The sequence below is a fragment of the Dendrobates tinctorius genome, unplaced genomic scaffold (genome assembly GCF_039654945.1).
Source record: "Dendrobates tinctorius isolate UK_male_01 unplaced genomic scaffold, ASM3965494v1 ptg000104l, whole genome shotgun sequence".
Lineage (NCBI taxonomy): Eukaryota > Metazoa > Chordata > Amphibia > Anura > Dendrobatidae > Dendrobates > Dendrobates tinctorius.
The window spans coordinates 6,982,166-6,998,974 of record NW_027361772.1 but is presented as its reverse complement, the minus strand read 5'-3'; the positions used below and the strand labels follow the sequence as shown (position 1 = coordinate 6,998,974).

The 16,809-nt window shown below is 44.6% G+C and overlaps 1 protein-coding gene across 24 annotated transcripts in view; it reads right to left on the bottom strand.

Moving 5' to 3' along the window:
• CAMK2B (calcium/calmodulin dependent protein kinase II beta) overlaps window positions 1-16,809 on the bottom strand; it is a 179,406-nt gene that overhangs the window by 103,418 nt on the left and 59,179 nt on the right. For all 24 annotated transcript variants that reach the window (XM_073588655.1, XM_073588654.1, XM_073588652.1 and 21 more), the window contains exons 3-4: window positions 4,124-4,183; window positions 2,801-2,855 (exon numbers count right to left, since the gene is read on the bottom strand). In XM_073588655.1, the coding sequence (XP_073444756.1) occupies window positions 2,801-2,855; window positions 4,124-4,183 (115 nt within the window). The remainder of the gene's footprint in view (window positions 1-2,800; window positions 2,856-4,123; window positions 4,184-16,809) is intronic.

The following is a 16,809-nucleotide window of genomic DNA, read 5'->3' as shown; positions in this document are numbered from 1 at the left end:
AAATTCCGAGTGCGGTGAAATTGCACAAAAAGGGCAATCCCACACTTTTTTGTTTGGCTTTTTTACTAGGTTCACTAAATGCTAAAACTGACCTGCCATTATGATTCTCCGGGTCCTTATGAGTTCATAGACACCATACATGTCTAGGTTCTTTTTTTATCTAAGTGGTGAAAAAAATTCCATACTTTAGTAAAAAAAAAAAAGGCACCATTTTCCAATTCCCGTAGTGTCTCTATTTTTCGTGATCTCGGGTTAGTTGAGGAATTATTTTTTGCGCACCAAGCTGACGTTTTTAATTATACCAATTTGGTGCAGATACGATCTTTCGATTGCCCGTTGTTGCATTTTAATGCAATGTCGCGGTGACCAAACAAACGTAATTCTGGCGTTTTGACTTTTTCTTTCTCGCTACGCCGTTTAGCGATCAGGTAAATCCTTTTTTTTACTGATAGATCGGGCGATTCTGAACTCGGCAATACCAAATATGTGTATGTTTGATTTTTTTTATTGTTTTATTTTGAAAGGGTCGAAAGGGGGTGATTTGAACTTTTATATATATTTTTTAAAAAACATTTTTTTTATTTAGGCACGCTTCAATAGTCTCCATGGAAGACCAGAAGCTGCCACAACCCGATCGGCACTGCTACATAGAGGCAATGATCAGATCGCCTCTATATAGCAGAATTACTCACTTGGTATGAGCACCGACCACCGGGTGGCGCTCACAGCAAGCCGTCACTGACAAGCATCGAGGTCTCCAGGAGACCTATGGTTGTCATGCCAACGAACCGGTGACCCCGGTGGGAGTATTTCCGACGCAATTGCTACAAGCTCATGTTAAATTCCGCTCTCAGCGTTTTGCAGCGGCATTTAACAGGTTAATAGACACAGGTGGATCGCGAAACCACCCGCGGCTATTCCAGGCACATGTCACCACCGGAGCCCACATCAAAGGGAGAGAGTCTGACGTTACCTAAATAGAGCTGTCATGCAGTGGGTGACAGGAAGTTCCTCTTCGCAGGGGAAAATCTATGACAGGAATGGAGCTCTGCGGCTTATTCATTCACAAGTTTGGTGGGGATTCCAGGAATCGGACCCCTATGTATTATGTGATGACTTATTGAAAATGGAATAGCCTTTTAAAGTATTGTTCTCCAACCAGCAGCTCAGGAGCCACATGTGACTCTCAGTTGTCTGATGAATGTTCTTCCATGCTGAATGCACTTGGGCATATCATCAAGATCTGCTGCTGGCAGTTCTTTTTGCAATTGCCAACAAATGCTGGCCTAGATGTGCTCAGTGGGAGACAAATCCAGAGACGCTACAGGACATGGTGGCACGTTTAGACTCACAGGCTGCTCACAGTAGTACAAGGTGTTGGCGTGTTGATAAACTGCTCCTGGGAAAATTTGGAGAAATGGTGGTACCACTGATCCCACAACCAAATCAACGTAACGCTGAGCTGATAGTGTACCTGGAATGAAGATCCATGAGACCCAGCTACCATAGATTATACCATTTCATACCATGATTCCAGGAGTAGGACTGGTGTGACGTTACGTTATTGAAGGTCTCTTCAAGGTGTTGCCCCCCGTGGTCTCCAGACCAGTCTGTGACAATCATTGCATCCAAGAAAAAAATAAGACTCATCTTTAAAGAGGACAGACCCTCATTCCTGCTTCCATTGCCAACCTTGCAGTGCTGGAGTCCTGGGTTCAAATCCCACCAAGGACAACATCTGCAAGGAGTTTTTTATGTTCTCCCCATGTTTGCGTGGGTTTCCTCCGGGTACTCCGGTTTCCTCCTACATTCCAAAGACATACTGATAGGGAATTTAGATTGTGAGCCCCATCAGGGACAGTGCCAATAATGTCTGTAAAGCGCTGTGGAATTAATGGCGCTATATAGATGAGTAAAATAAATAAAAAAATTTCCCTGTACCATGTTAGCCTTTGGGAGCTGTGACATTAGGTCAATGAAGAGGCCATCATCAGTCTTTTCCCTTGCCTGACTATGGCAGCACTAATCAGACATTATAAGACAGAGGCAGCAAAAATGCTTGAAGGGGTTATCCCACGTTTGAGCTCCAGTAGTCACTGAGCTCTTATGTCACTGACTTGATTTATGATGAGCTCAATGGACTGGTGATGACAGAAATACTCACTCCTGTGATTAAAAAAAAAACAGCCAGGGAAATGTGCTCCCTCACACAAACAAGCAGCTGAGAGTCTTTGTAGTGTTATCAGTAGATTCACATTCTCGCCTCACCAGGAGCTGTAGTCGTGCGACCATGAGCTGCAGCAGCTCTTCATGGTCAGACACAGCCATTTCACAGTACACAGCAGGGGCACATTTATAAAATTATCTCAACACAGGAACATTTTTTTAAAACACATCCAATTATGGAACTCATAAACAGTCCAAGATCTATTGATTAAAATGTACTTTGTCTATGGAACAACCCCTTCAAATCCAATCGCCAAGCTATTCATGTGTTTCCAAGAGGAAGAACAGAGGAACCACACAATATAAGGTCTAAGAGAAGATCCTCCAAATTTAGAAGTATTTACTAGAACAGATATACCAACATTTTCTTGCATTTCCAGAGGGAATAACTACCGTAAGTCAGTGTAACACAAAGTGCTAAGAAAATAATTATTTCTTGGAATATGCATATACTGTCTTTACTAAAACAGACATGGTAATGGTGGTAACAGGTTCTCGTTAATTTGGTATTAAAATATCACATTTTTGTTTTATTTATTGAACGTGGTAATGCTGAAATTAGCCAATTACTTACAGATCGAAAATGAGATAGTGGAACCCTTCTTCTGATATACTGTCATGGAGGCGTACTAGAAAGAGAAGAGAAGGAGACTTTTCAGAATAGAGTAGAGAGAGCAATCATTGATGTTTTGTGTTACATCGCCAACCTCAAAATGCCAGTTGTTATGACAGAATTGTGCTGTTCTGGTACTGCTTTTCTCCAGCATAGAAATCCCAGTAGGAATCTGATACTAGAACTGATCCCATGTTTTGCTGTGGAAGCAGTTTTGACATTCGGTGCATCATTCGTGATATTACCGCAAATAGAATAGTCCATAAATAATGTAATACTAACTCAACATAGAGGAACCAGCCCAATACATTACCAATAGGTACTGTAACCTTGCCATGATGTTAAAATAATATGTACATGTAATCTATCTAGCAGAGGAAGTATTTGTGGTTACAGGATCGGCTAATCATGACTACTTGCTTCTATATACAGTATCATGGAAAGGTTTTCTAGAGCAAGCAGGTAGAACCATTATGGCCCCATACACCATACATAAAGTTGACTGTACCCGACAATTTTGGAAGGACAATATGACCATAATGTAGCCTATGGACTCCACCTCTAGAGATGATGTCACAGTAAAGAAGAATTGGACATGTTGAATATTGTCCCCAGAGGTGTCTGGTAGAAACTAACTCTCCTTCCTCCATACAAAAGCATGTATGCACGGCCAAGTGTACATGTCTATGGTGGGTCTGGAGAGCCAGCCCATCGAATGCTAAGTTCGTCCAACAACTATCTAACATGTATGGCCACATCTGTACAACATGGGACCCCAAGAAGAATTCACATCAGAGAGCTGTCCTCTGACAATTATCCCTCCCGATCCCTCTGTCTATAAGCATCCATGTCCAGCCAAGCATGCAGGTGTCCTCAGAAGGGTCACTGACAGATACCATTGGTGGTGGCCAGTGGCGTAATATTAAGTTCATAGGCCTCAACGTAAAATCTCCAACAAAGCACCCAACTATCACAGGTCATTAACAGTAATTTTCAGTATTTTCCTTTGTCTCAAAAGTACCGTTTTGTCCCCCTAAGCCCCATGGATCGGGCGCGATTACAACCCATGCACCCACTATGGTTACGTCATTGACAATGGCTTATCTCATTGGGAGCAAAAGAATTGTGCAGAGGAAAAGCATTGGATCACCGTCAGGGAAGAGTCGGGAGCCCTCCATAAACAAGAATGAAAATCGTCAGGTTTAGCACATACATCTGGCCAGAATAAGTAAAAGTTTTTGTAGTGGTGAATCAGGCCAATATAAAAAGTAGTAATGTTCTTACCAATATTTGGATGCTTTAACAGGCGGCAGATCCGGGCTTCGCGCTCTAGTTTCTGATGATCTGTATAGTGAGAAGAGACGGCTCAGGTTAGCACAGAGGCGCTAGGCAGATTTTCCAGTGGCTGTCCGTGTGCCCAGATCTGCATTGTTCACACTTTAAACAACAGCTATTAATACACAAGACAACAGATCGCATACTTGTTCACTCCACAATAGGGCTGAGTGGAATATATAGTGGAGGTAGAAGATCTGAAATAATTGAAGGGGGATTTTGGAAATAAAGAGAGGTCTGTATGTTAGCTTTTTATCTAAATACGGATATACACAAGACATTGGAGAGAGGATGGCGGAGAGCACAATGGTACGGTACCTTCACCTACAACACAAAAGAGTTGTTGGGTGCTCCAATCTTCCCATAATACTATATAATATAGTAAGGAGAATTTTTATACTGGAGGCTACGTACTATACCCATACCAAGAATTGACAACTATATTCCGGACAGCATAGTCCTTAACTGTGTAAAGATCCATAATTGTTAAGGGCAACCCATCAATCATCCATAGTTAGAGCCTAACCGTCTTCTATAAAAACCAAGTAGGAAGCCTCGTCTACATGAACCCAATTGCTATCTCCAGAGAAGAAACTTAAGCAGGATTTACAAAAAGATAATATAAAAACAGCATCTAACTCTACAAGAAAAAGAACTCCAGGGTCATCTCCTTCTATAAGAACCTGGATTTCATCTATAAGGAAGAACCAAAGTACTAGTACAAAAATCCTCCTGACCACCTACTAAATGTCCAACATAAGTCTACCAGTTATTAAGGGGGGTCCTTTACATGTTGTCCATACAGATATAATTCAGATAATTACGGGTTAAGGTGAGTTTTGGCAACAATAGAATATACCGTATATGAAAATTGCGCAAGAATGTAAGGATAGATGAGACCCTTGAGGAAGCCTCAGTCCTGGCGATACGTGTGGCAATTTTGTCTCGTTATAAACTTTTCTAACTCATGTTTGACCCTTATTGGTATTTCTTTATGTATATTTGTTTGTTTTTTACTTATAGTTACTGATGTTACATCTTGGGTTAGTTAAGAGGTACTTTGGCGATTTTTGTACATCTGGTCATGACTTATGTTACTGATACACTCTATTGTATGTATTGCTATACACCTCTTGTGGACAGAATATGGCCTCTTATTATGGCTGGCCTGTTGCGTTTGTGGGCAAGCAATTGGATGCCTTTTTAATCATTTTTTGTGTCCTAAATTTAAATAAAGGTATCTTTTTTTTCATTATATTTTCATTAGATTCTGGCTGCACATCCTCACTTTGCACAGTATGTTTCCGCCTCATTTTTTTTCTATATGACTTCACCTGAATGTGACGTAGCAGTCTACATTTTATTAGTTATGAACTCCCAATTTTTTTTAATAAGTATTAAATGGTAATTAAAGGGGTTGTCCTACCTTAGGCTCCAAGTTTGCTTACTGCGCGCTGTGTGGATTCTCCTCTGCAGGGAGCGATTTGCCTACTTACAGCCACATTCCGACTAGACTGTACCCGGCCTTGCGCAATACATTTGAATTGCAGTGCCCAGCTAGTCGGCATGTGATCATGTGGGGAAGGTGACTTGATGGACAGACTTGACTGGAAGTAGGAGGGGATGGTTTGTGCACTATAGACGGCGATTGGCCATTACAGAAGAGTAACAGCTGGGAAAGATAGAAAAGGGAGTGCAGTACCTAGAATTGACCACAAGATAGCAAAGGGGAGTGTAGTACAGGACTTGACATCAGCTTAGGGCTTAGGAAACCGCTTAGTCATGGGGGGCGGGGAGATAGGAACCCAGGAGGGAAATTCCCAGTGAGAGAGGGGATAAATAGGACAGGACAGGGTTCCAGCTGAGGTTAGTCCTGGGAGGAGCTCAGGTGGAGAGACTCACCACAGAAGACTGATGACGGTGGAAAGCTCAACCAAGGGACTGACAGGAGAAGACAGTCAGGGGGGTGGCCCTGACACGACATACCGCAGGACAGACAAGGCCCTGGGGGTACCGATTGGACGACGTCCTCGGGCAGGTGAAGCGCTGGCGGTAGATTGGTCTAGGACAGCCCCAGCGAAAGATCAGCGAGGAACGTCACCACGACTGAAGGAAAGGTGAAGGTACCCGGCCCTGGATATGGAGAGCTGTAAAGGTGCTGCGGTGTGTGGCTACGGTCGTCAGAGGACGGCCAATAAACTCTGACCTGTTACAATTGGAATCTGCCTCCGTCTCATCTTTGCATCGTCTGGTCGCGGTAAGCAGTGGACCACCCCCCAATCCTGACCCCTACCACAATCACATATATGCAAATCACATACTTGCAGTCATGCACCCACTGTTCCAGCACCAGAGAATCCTTATGCCATAAAAGACAACATGCACAGAACTTGATAGCTTCATTTATGCTAATAGAGACAATGACCTGCCTGTTCTACCCGGCGCTGGCATAGGATGGTCATCGACCGCTCCTGCCGGCGATTCAGCTGATCCAGGTCAACAGCGCAATTCTTCTTCCAGGTAGCTCTGTCGACAAGGCGTGACTGTCGATGTCATGCTGATTAACAACTAACGTCCTACAGTTATGCAGCTGGGAACCGACTGTCAATCAGTATGACATCAGCAGTCATGTCTTGTCGACAGAGTAGAGCGTAAGTGAAGTCGCTGCTCTGTCGAAGCCACAGAATCGGTCCGTGACAGCTCTGTGCCAGCAGAGATCGGCATTGGACACATCAGGCAGGTCGTTAGGCTGCTAGTAAAAAAAATACATTGTCCTGAATAATCCCTTTATAAATTCTGGTTCAAGAAAACTACCAAGGTGCAACAGCCCTAAGTTGTTGGGCTAGCTTCTTGGGAACCACAATCATGGATGCTGCTGTACAACAGCTTCAAACATAGAGGTGAAGAGTCACTTAAAAATAGATTTTTCATATGTATACTCCACCATAACCCACATCCGAAAACCTCCATCCTGCACCTTTCTATTGCTAAAAAATGTATGAAAACCGTATCCATTTTTCATACCATTGCAGTCTGTGGAAGACAGATACCTATATATTGCCATATGTTTTTATTCTTTTTTTTTCCACATGCTTTCTGTCATTTTTTTTTTTAAATTCACGTGAACTCTTGACAATCCCCCACCCACGTCCTTAAAAATACAGATATTTTTTAGAAGACGAGAACGGATGCACTAGAACTACTGATGGAGTCATTTTGACTCCTTTAGTTTTTTATTTCTCTTCTGTGACTACATTTTTCAGAATTCCGGCTTGAAACTCGGTGACTTTTCCTCAAATATGATGTGAAAAAAGATTTTGTGAGAATAAATAATTTTGGTGAAAAATTTGCGCGTTTTTTTCAAAATTTACCAAGAACTACTGAAGGGAGTCATTTTGACTCCCTACTATATTTTGAGGTCCTTTTGTCACTAAATGTTGCTATAAAGTTTTGTGCATAATTTTTTCACTCTGTCTTATTTACCCTGATGTTCATATAGATGTAGTTCAATTTACATGTCAACTTTTCACATTTTCCTTGTGTTTTACTTGCTTGTATTACTGTGTAATGCTGAACAAAATAGCTTGTTTACTCTAGGCTCTTATCTTATGCTAATGAAGGGTGGTGTTTTTCTAAGGTCCTAGCAGGAGACAGTATTCTGGATAGTAACTTTACTTTCAGTTCAGCTGAAGAGACAAAGAGAACAGAAGCAGACATAGGAGCTCTGAAGACTCATACAGTTATGAATTGTTATGAAATAGTTTAGCTGTCTGTCAACTGATTCAGCCCACCTACTTTTGAAGGTGGCAGAACAGTTATTATTTCTTTTAGTTTTCATTTCATTTCTATTTTTCAGCAGGGAACTATATAGAATTATGGAATTTGTGAGGAATATGGAGAGAAGACGTTTGATAAAGCCTCAGGATATTCTGGCTACGTTGCAATCCATACCGGAGGATGAATCCGAATCCGAATTGCAGGAACATGTATTTGATTCTGACAGTGATGAAGATTTCATTCCTCAGAACATATCAAGTGAATCTGAAGACTCAGAAGGAACAAATCCAGAAGGTAAGTAGTTATGTGTATTTATTTGTTCTTCCACACACTGAGTTAGGGCCTGTGCACACTAGCAGAATTCTGGCTGAATAGCCATCTGGATATTCTTGCCGCAATACAGGCCGTACCTGCCCGCTCATGCCTGAAGCTCCGCTCCGAACCCCGGGCTGGAGCCGCTGTCAGGGACAGAGCAGCGCTTGCTTACGCGCGAGCACGGCTCCGTCCCAGACAGCGGCTCCAGCCCGGGGTTCGGAGCGGAGCTTCAGGTATGAAACTCCGCTCTGTACCTGTACCAAAAAATGTCACGCAAGGCATTTTTGCAAACGCTTGTGAGAGAGTTGAGTGGTCCTTATGTCACAGATAGGGAAAAGGGTTCCACGTCCCAAGTTTCTACATGCTCAGAAGTGATGGTTCAAACAAAATTTTGCCAGATCAAAGAAAAGTGCAAGAAAAATAGATCTGTCGGCAATTGTAAAGGGGGTTTTACACTAAGCAATATCGCTAGCAATATCGCTAAAACGTCACCGATTTTGTGACGTTATAGCGATATTGCTAACGATATCGCTATGTGTGATACTTACCAGCGACCGGCTCCCCCGCTGTCCATCGCTGATCGCGCGAGAATGTCCGTCTCCATTTCTCGTCGGGCGCTTCCTGCTGGGCTTCCTGCTGTGACGACGAGCGACGCTGGACGCGGGCGGGAGGACGCAGGATCGCTGTGTGTGAAAGGTGAGTATCGTGCGCTGCGTCGCTGCTGCATCGCAGTGAGATCTTTCTGTATGAAAGCTCACTAGCGATCATTTAGCGATGCACCAGCGATCCTGACCGGGTCGGATCGCTCGTCGGATCGCTGGTGCATCGCTAAATGTAAAAGGGCCTTAAGACTTGTGGTAAGTCTTTGTGTGGGCAATGTACTGCCATAAATCAAAGGCAATGCCTAAAATGCGAAACACCAAATGTTTAGAAGGTGAATTCTGCGCCATATTTTCATTTTTATGCTCCTCCACCTACATTTTCTCTGCTTTTTGTTCTTCAGTTGTTGTTTATATGTGTACACTTGAATAAAAAAAAATGTTTGAAAAACGTCTATTATAATTATTGTTATTTTCTGTAGAAAAATAAGAAAAGCAGAAAAAAAACAATCAAAAGCATTACTGTTGGATCTCACAATAATAATACATTACAAAAAATATAATTATTAATAAATAACCACAAATGAAACTCTAAAAATAAACGAAAACAAGCAAGGAGTCAAAATGACTCCTTTCAGTAGTTCTAGGCGGGGTCACGAGTCCAGTAGTCCTAGTGTTAAGAAACACACATACTTGCTTATAAAATGCATCAATTTGCATCTTTTCTTACAAAGGATAGATTTCTTTGTTTACAATATGCAAATGTTAGCTGTAAAAAAATGACCAAAAATGTGGTGTGAATTAGGCCTAAAATGTCTGTCTAGAACTGGATTTCAGGATGAATAAATGAAACTGCTGTGGACCCTCCTCTTTTAGAAAACTCAAAAATAAAAACGACAAACTTTTAGATCGGTTTCTAAAAACAAAAAAATAACAAAAACATCTCCACACTGTTGTGCCTATAAGGAAATATCATAAAGTAGGACTTTGCAGTCCCCATAGCAATACTAAGAACCTTTTTATATACTGCAAACACAGATGTTTTGCTCCAAGCCTTGTATGCCCCCCGGATCCTCTACTCAACTGACAGGTATTTCCATTAGCAAAATGTGTGGCGCCCCTGAGGGTTCAGTTGCCACAGAGGTACTGCACCTCACCCAGAGGTGTGGTACTCCAATTCAAGGTAAGTTGGAGACACCTGACCACACACCTGCATCCCACACACACTTGGAACAGCAGAGCACCCTATATGGCCCCTGCTTGGTTCAGGAGGGGTGTTGGGTGGTGGGTGAAGCTTAGGTTAGAGCGGGAGAACAGATAGGAAGTCAGGATCAGTTCCCCTTAGGGTGAGGAAGTGAGAGGATGTAGTTGGAGCAGCTCCTAGTCAGGAGGAGCTGCTGGACGGAATAGAGTTTGGAGGGAAGTTCCCTGAGAGGGAAAAGGGGTTCTCCCAGAGGCACGGGTGGAGAGTGCTCCCCGTGGGGCTCGTTCCACGCTGGCGGACGTCAGGTGGGGGAGAATCCAGATCGCAGAAGGGTCTCGACCCCTAGCCTAGTGGAGTGGACATCAGAACTCAGCTAGAAAGCTGACAGCTGTGGCAACTTTATGGGCCACAGCCAACTACCACAGTTATCTTCTCCGGAAAGGCAGCCAGATAGGATCAAGGAAGCAAACTGTGCATGTTATCGGACAGGATCCGCTGCAGCTGGCCTGGGACACTGACTGTAAGGTGCTGAGAGGGAAGGCAAGTGGAAGGCAGCACTGTGGAGACGGCCAGGGAAGGAACATATTGAAGGGAGTGCTGGAAAGGTGTACTTCATTGATCTAGGAGTTGACTGAGCCCCTCACCTGAAGAACACAGTACGAAAGCGAGCATCTGTGTGCACCAGAAACTGTGAGTAAAGCTTTGGAACTGCACTCCACTGTCTCCTTTGAATTCTTGCCTCTACACTTACTACTCAGCACTGCTGCATCTAACATCAGCAGTCATTACATCTACAACCAATCACCACTGCCCTGGGACAACAGTTCTGCCTGTGGAGAGCTATTCTAACACTGCTGCATCACACCAGCAGTCCCAGAGGATCTGCAATGCAGCGCTGGTCACTACTGATCAGATACCACAGGTGATGTCACAAACTCATTGCAAAAACTCTTTATTTTTCATTCCCTTGTAAATACACCCCTTTTATTGGCTGCCCAGGGCCACGGACTGGGTCACCGCCACTGTGACCCTGCCCATTTAAGAAAGTGGCTCGGTACCGAGTACCCCAATCTCTTCTGTGTGAGACCATCTATGATGTCATCTATCAAGAACGATGAATATCTAGAACTTGGTGACTACTTTTACTCAATTTCTTAATGATTAAAATATTTTGCCTTCGTTTTTAGTTGAGGTAGGGCAAAAGCTCCCTGGCACGCACATCAGTACCACCAATACTCCAGAGACATTGAGATGTTAGGGGCAAACTCCTTGCGCTTATATAGGGTATGTAGGAGGGTGAGCAATCAGAGGTCCACATTCTGCGGCTGGATTGGTAGCATTGTCAGACTGAAGAATATTGGGCCCACCAGAGGATTTGATTCTGGGAGCCCATCTTTCTCTCCCAGTCAACCTAGCAGCTGCAAAGTTTGCACTATGAACCCTCTTGAAGAAGAAGCCAGGGCCCACCAGAGGAATCTCCAGTTCTTTGGTGGGCCAGTTCAGCCCTGATTGGGAGTATAGTGCCATTGCCAACACTAGGAATGGTTCCATGGCGATGGTATGGAGCCAATTGGGAGAACGTGGGGATGACAAAAAAGCTAATTAAATTCAGGGCTATGACAGCAAATTGATCTGTGCTCCTCATTTTTCTCTTTGCTAAGAATAAAAATTCTTCACATTGGCCCCCAAACCTCCTGGCATAGGGCTGTGTACCCCCACTAAAGTCAATTTAACAAACAAACTATGGCACCACACATAATCCAACTTTAGACAAGTAAAGATGGCTTAAGTCCTTAGGAAGACCACCTGCCGGGTGCGCATGATCTCAGAACTGCATTCATATAAGTTTCTTTAATGGTACCATCTCAAAGGAATAAAGGGTTTCAAGGAGTGATTCCCCTGTGTCGGACCAAGATAAATGAGCTTTCTCACTTTAATCCTGGATCTTGGGAACCACTTCGCATTAAAAGTTGACATTGTCACAAATGATATCAATTTTTTTTCCTATTTTCTCTCCCATTTGAACATGTTTAGCAGCTCTTCTAAAGAGGTTGTCCAGCCTTGGGTTTACAGGGCTCAGTCACTCTATGTGACTTCAGACCTGTGAATCCTCACAGTGTGCACAGTCAAAATACTCCAGTGCCTGTACGAGGAGCGGGTGGTCATGTGATCGCATGTATGGAATTTGCATGCTTCTGGCCATATTCCAACTAGGCATGTCCGGCCCTGCTCAGTACGAGTGAACTGAGCGAGGCCGGATATGTCTACACAGCATGCGACCATATGTATGCAAATACATGCGGTCACACGGTCCCCCAGGCCTTATCTCCTCCCTATATGCATACATGCTATCAGTGGGAAATGATTCTATTACAAGTTAAGGAGAAATGGGGGGGTCTCATCCCTGATGCACAGGAAGAGGAATGGGAGGAGATTTTAGAATCTCCAATCAGGGTGTCTCCGTCTATTAATAATAAAATGACCCAGTTATATATAATATATCAATCATACTTAACTCCGACACGACTCTTTAGGATGGGCCGATTCCAAACATCAGAATGTTTGCGATGCCACTCACTAGATGCAGATTTTATACATATGATATGGGGATGCCCTATTGTCCTTCTCTATTGGAAAGAAGTGACATCATTGTTGACATCCCTGGTACAAACTCCTGTTCCTCTTGATCCCCCGATTCTGCTTGTTTGGGGTGTGGGATAAGGAGACTTGGGGACATGATGTCGGAATTTTTAGCGGTAGACGTTTTTCCTGGCCAGGAAGCTATTGGCACTGCGCTGGATGGGGGACTCACGCCCCTCTCTTAGAGCCTGGATTTAATTGGTGAACTCGGTCATTCCATATGAGCGTACCTTGTATCAGAATAGGGAATGTCTGGGAAAATTTGACAGAATCTGGGATAGGTGGAACTCTTCTCATCTTACTTTATCAACACATAATGACCTGACACCACTGTAAAATGTTAAACTTTTCATTTTTGGGCATCACATGGGGGACTGTTGTGAGTTCATTCTCCCCTTCACCATTGAGGTCTGATGAACTCCCTCTTCTGGTGAAGGAAGGTAGTGAGGCTGATTACCAAGCACATGGGCAGGATGATGATGACTGGGTGACGGGAATTGCTGACTGGATATAAGGCAGCCGACGCCCTTCTGCCTTGCTGGTGATCTCTCTGAGGGATTCTAGGAGACCAGTCTGATTCCTGCTCCTCAAAAGCTAAGTTTTCTGCTCTGCTTTTTGCATTTGTGTTTTGGTTTTGTTTTGCCTTGTTTTTCTGGATTTCTGCCATCCCCTGCTGGGGTGAGCTGAATTCCTTTTTGCTCTGTCTTCAGAAAAAACCTGAGTACTGATGTAGTCTTTTTGAAGCCTAGCGTCTTCAGGGCTTTTTTCCCTATCAGCCTGTTGGCTCTTGTTTTGATAGGGTTTTGGCGAATTGCAGACAGCAGCTTTTCTATCCTGTCCTATTTAGTTAGCTTGGACCCCATCATTTGCTCAGCCTATCTTTCTATCTGTGTGAGTGTTTTTTCATCTTGCTTCACCGTCATTATATGTTGGGGGCTGCCTATTGCTTTGGGGTCTGCTCTGGGGCAGTTTAGATTTCCCTTTCTGTCTTTAGGCTATTTAGTTCTCCGGCTGTGATCGAGGGGTCTAGGGCACCGTAGGAACCCCCCACGGCTACTGCTAGTTGTTGTTGATAGGTTCAGGGGTCTGCAATCCGATAGCTGCCAACTTCTCTGGTTTTCTGGACTTAGCTAGTATTTCTGTTTTTGCCTCCTACGGTGACTCATTCATAACAGGGGACAATGTGGTGTAAAGTGCTAGGCGGAGAGATAGCAGTAGTTGTAGTTATATTTTAGGGAACTTCGATGAGTTGTGTACTACCGAGCATGTATAAGATTGAATAATACTCAATGTTCCATGTTCAATGGTTAATTGGTTTATTAGTTATGTAATAACATGAAACTTGTATAACCTCAGTTCAATATGCGAAACTTGTTGTCCTTCTGTAATGCTTTGTATGATATACGAACATGTACATTCTGCTTCCTGTTTAATACTATATACGAGTATGTACATTCTATCTTCTTTTGCTTAATAAATGAATAAATATGGATACAAAGTTAATAATCAGAGATGCGATACCTTTTGGAGTCCTAAACTGCGAAGTGCTGAAATGTTCTAACCATTATTCATTCATTCCCTAGGAAACTGGGATAATTCCATGGAAAAATGTTTAAAATCTGTGACGGTCCCAGGAGATTAGGTCGACTGACAACTGCGTGACAGCAATGACTCATCTTTATTTTTTGCTCGTTTGGACAAAGCATTGTGCCAAAATTGCAGTTATGAGCACTCAGCCCCCAGGTTGATACCAAGTGACAAGATACTGAGAGCCCACTGCCAGCACATCCAGCACTAGGCAGCAATAAGTCAGTACACGTCCACATGACAACATATCCTGCTTCCTATTGGCTAATCCCCATCAATCAATTTCCAGCATTGGGCCCCCCAGCCAGCTGCATTGTAGCCAGCTTTAATTTCACGCCTGACTGATTAGCACTTATGGTGACCTCAGCAATGAAAGTACCATGACTGCGCAGGGCAAAATGCCTTAACAGGCAAATAAAGCCTCCATCTACAAAATGTAATACGGCAATGAGTATCACTAAATAAACTCATTTATCACAGTTTTCTGATACTAAAACAACAAGGGATTGCTGTGGTTGTATGGGATAGTAATAGTCATAACTTGGATTGTCTTTAACACAAGATCAAAATTGCAGCAGCTATAAAGTAGTAGCTCAGACTGCATGCCTCACCAAGGGGCTTAGGGGAGGGTTCCATGACACAGGAGGGATGCTAGGCCCCGTTCGGTGTGTAAGGGGTTAAATTTTGGGGAGTGATTTGTGTGAGTAAACGCAGGGGAGGTGAAATGGTTTGAGGGTCTTTTTGGATTGGTCAGTAGGAGGGACTGATGTGGGCCGTAGATAGGTTATTGTCATGAAAGGGGCAGTGATTCTACACCTGGATGCCGGACTTACATCTTGCCACGCTCGTGCCTTGGCTGAGTGGTGTGAGCGAGGGGGTTATTGACCCACTGTGCCACAGACCAGACTACCCTGGAAGGGGCGTAACCAATGCAGCTACCTCGGTCTTCACTGGAGCCTCTGATGGTGAGGTCAGGCTTCTGCGGCAGGAAGCTGCCAGGTGCCACTCCAGGGTGGTGTCTGGCTGTGGCTGCTGATCCCACTGGGGAACAGGACGCTAGGACAGGTGCGACTGACAGACAGGCAGGTGAGCACTGCAGGCACGGCTGGTACTCTGGCAGGTGGGCACGGCAAAGACACTGACAGGCGGGCACGGCTGAGACACCGACAGGCGGACACGGCTGAGACACCGACAGGCGGACACGGCTGAGACACTGGCAGGCGGGCATGGCTGAGACACTGGCAGGCGGGCACGGCTGAGACACTGGCAGGTGGGTACGACTGACTGGGAAGGCATAGGGACACGGACAGGAAGGAGTGGTGTATGGAATAGGTAGAGGCCTGTTCACACAGGAGGTGCTGGTACGGGAAGTATGGAAATATAGATGAGTATGAAGGAACAGGTTTGGACCTGTTCACACTGGAGAAGAACCGCAAGGCTGCGGAGAGGAACTGCAGTTAGCAGCAACAGGTTCTGCAGCAGCAGAACAAAGCAGAACTGCAGGAGTGTGGAGCACCGGCAGAGCCTCAAGAGTGCGGAGCACAAGAAGAGCCGCAAGAGTACAGAGCAGGCAGAGCTGAAAGAGTAAGGAGTAGGCAGAACAAAGCAGAACCGCTGTGCTCTCTTCTTTGACCTGTCTATCCCATGTGCTATCCCCCTTGTCTGCTGTCTCTCTCCTTCCTGTGCTGTGTTCTCCCCTCATGTGCTGTCCCGTTTAAGCTGTCTCCCCCCTGTGCTCTGTCTCTCTTACCCCTATGCGTGTTGACTCTCCCCCATCTGCTGTCTTCTCCTCTCATGTCATCTCTTCTTTCACCTGTGTGCCCCATGTGCTCTATCCTCTGTAATCCCCTTCTGTAATGTCAGTATTGTCTTTTGCTTCCTCCCCTGCCCAGGAGATGTGGTATGCTCTGTACACGGTCAGACAGAGACAATTTTTAAAATGAACTTTCGTTCGTGGGAAAACCCCTTTAATGTGACCGGCTTCCTCTGCCTGTAGACACGTCACGCATCTGCCACCAGGATCAGCTGAATAATTCACTGTGTCTAAGCGGAATTCGCGCAGGAGCAGTAACTCAGACCACCGCCATCTTTGTACAGAAGATAGCGGCGTCACATTAAAACTGCACATGCGCTCCTCCTGTACAAAGATGGTGACGGTCAGTGAATCATTTGCCTGATCCTGGCGGTGGCGTGTTTACGACGGTGTTCCGCTGGTGGTAGTGCGCAAGAGGCTGCATACGGCGTATACAGTGTGTGTGTGTGTGTGGTGTGCACGGCATATACAGTGTGTGTGTGAGGTGCATATGGTGTATACAGTGTGTGTGGTGTGTACGACATATACAGAGTATGTGTCATGATATGTGACTGGCCCTGCGTGACGCGACCAGATGATTGGTCAGTCAACAAAACTACTGGACAAACAAGGGGACAATGGGGAATCAATTACAACGGTGGGCCCTACAAAAGGGGTTGGGGATATGGACATCTCCTGCACTCTCCTGAGGATGTGCCCT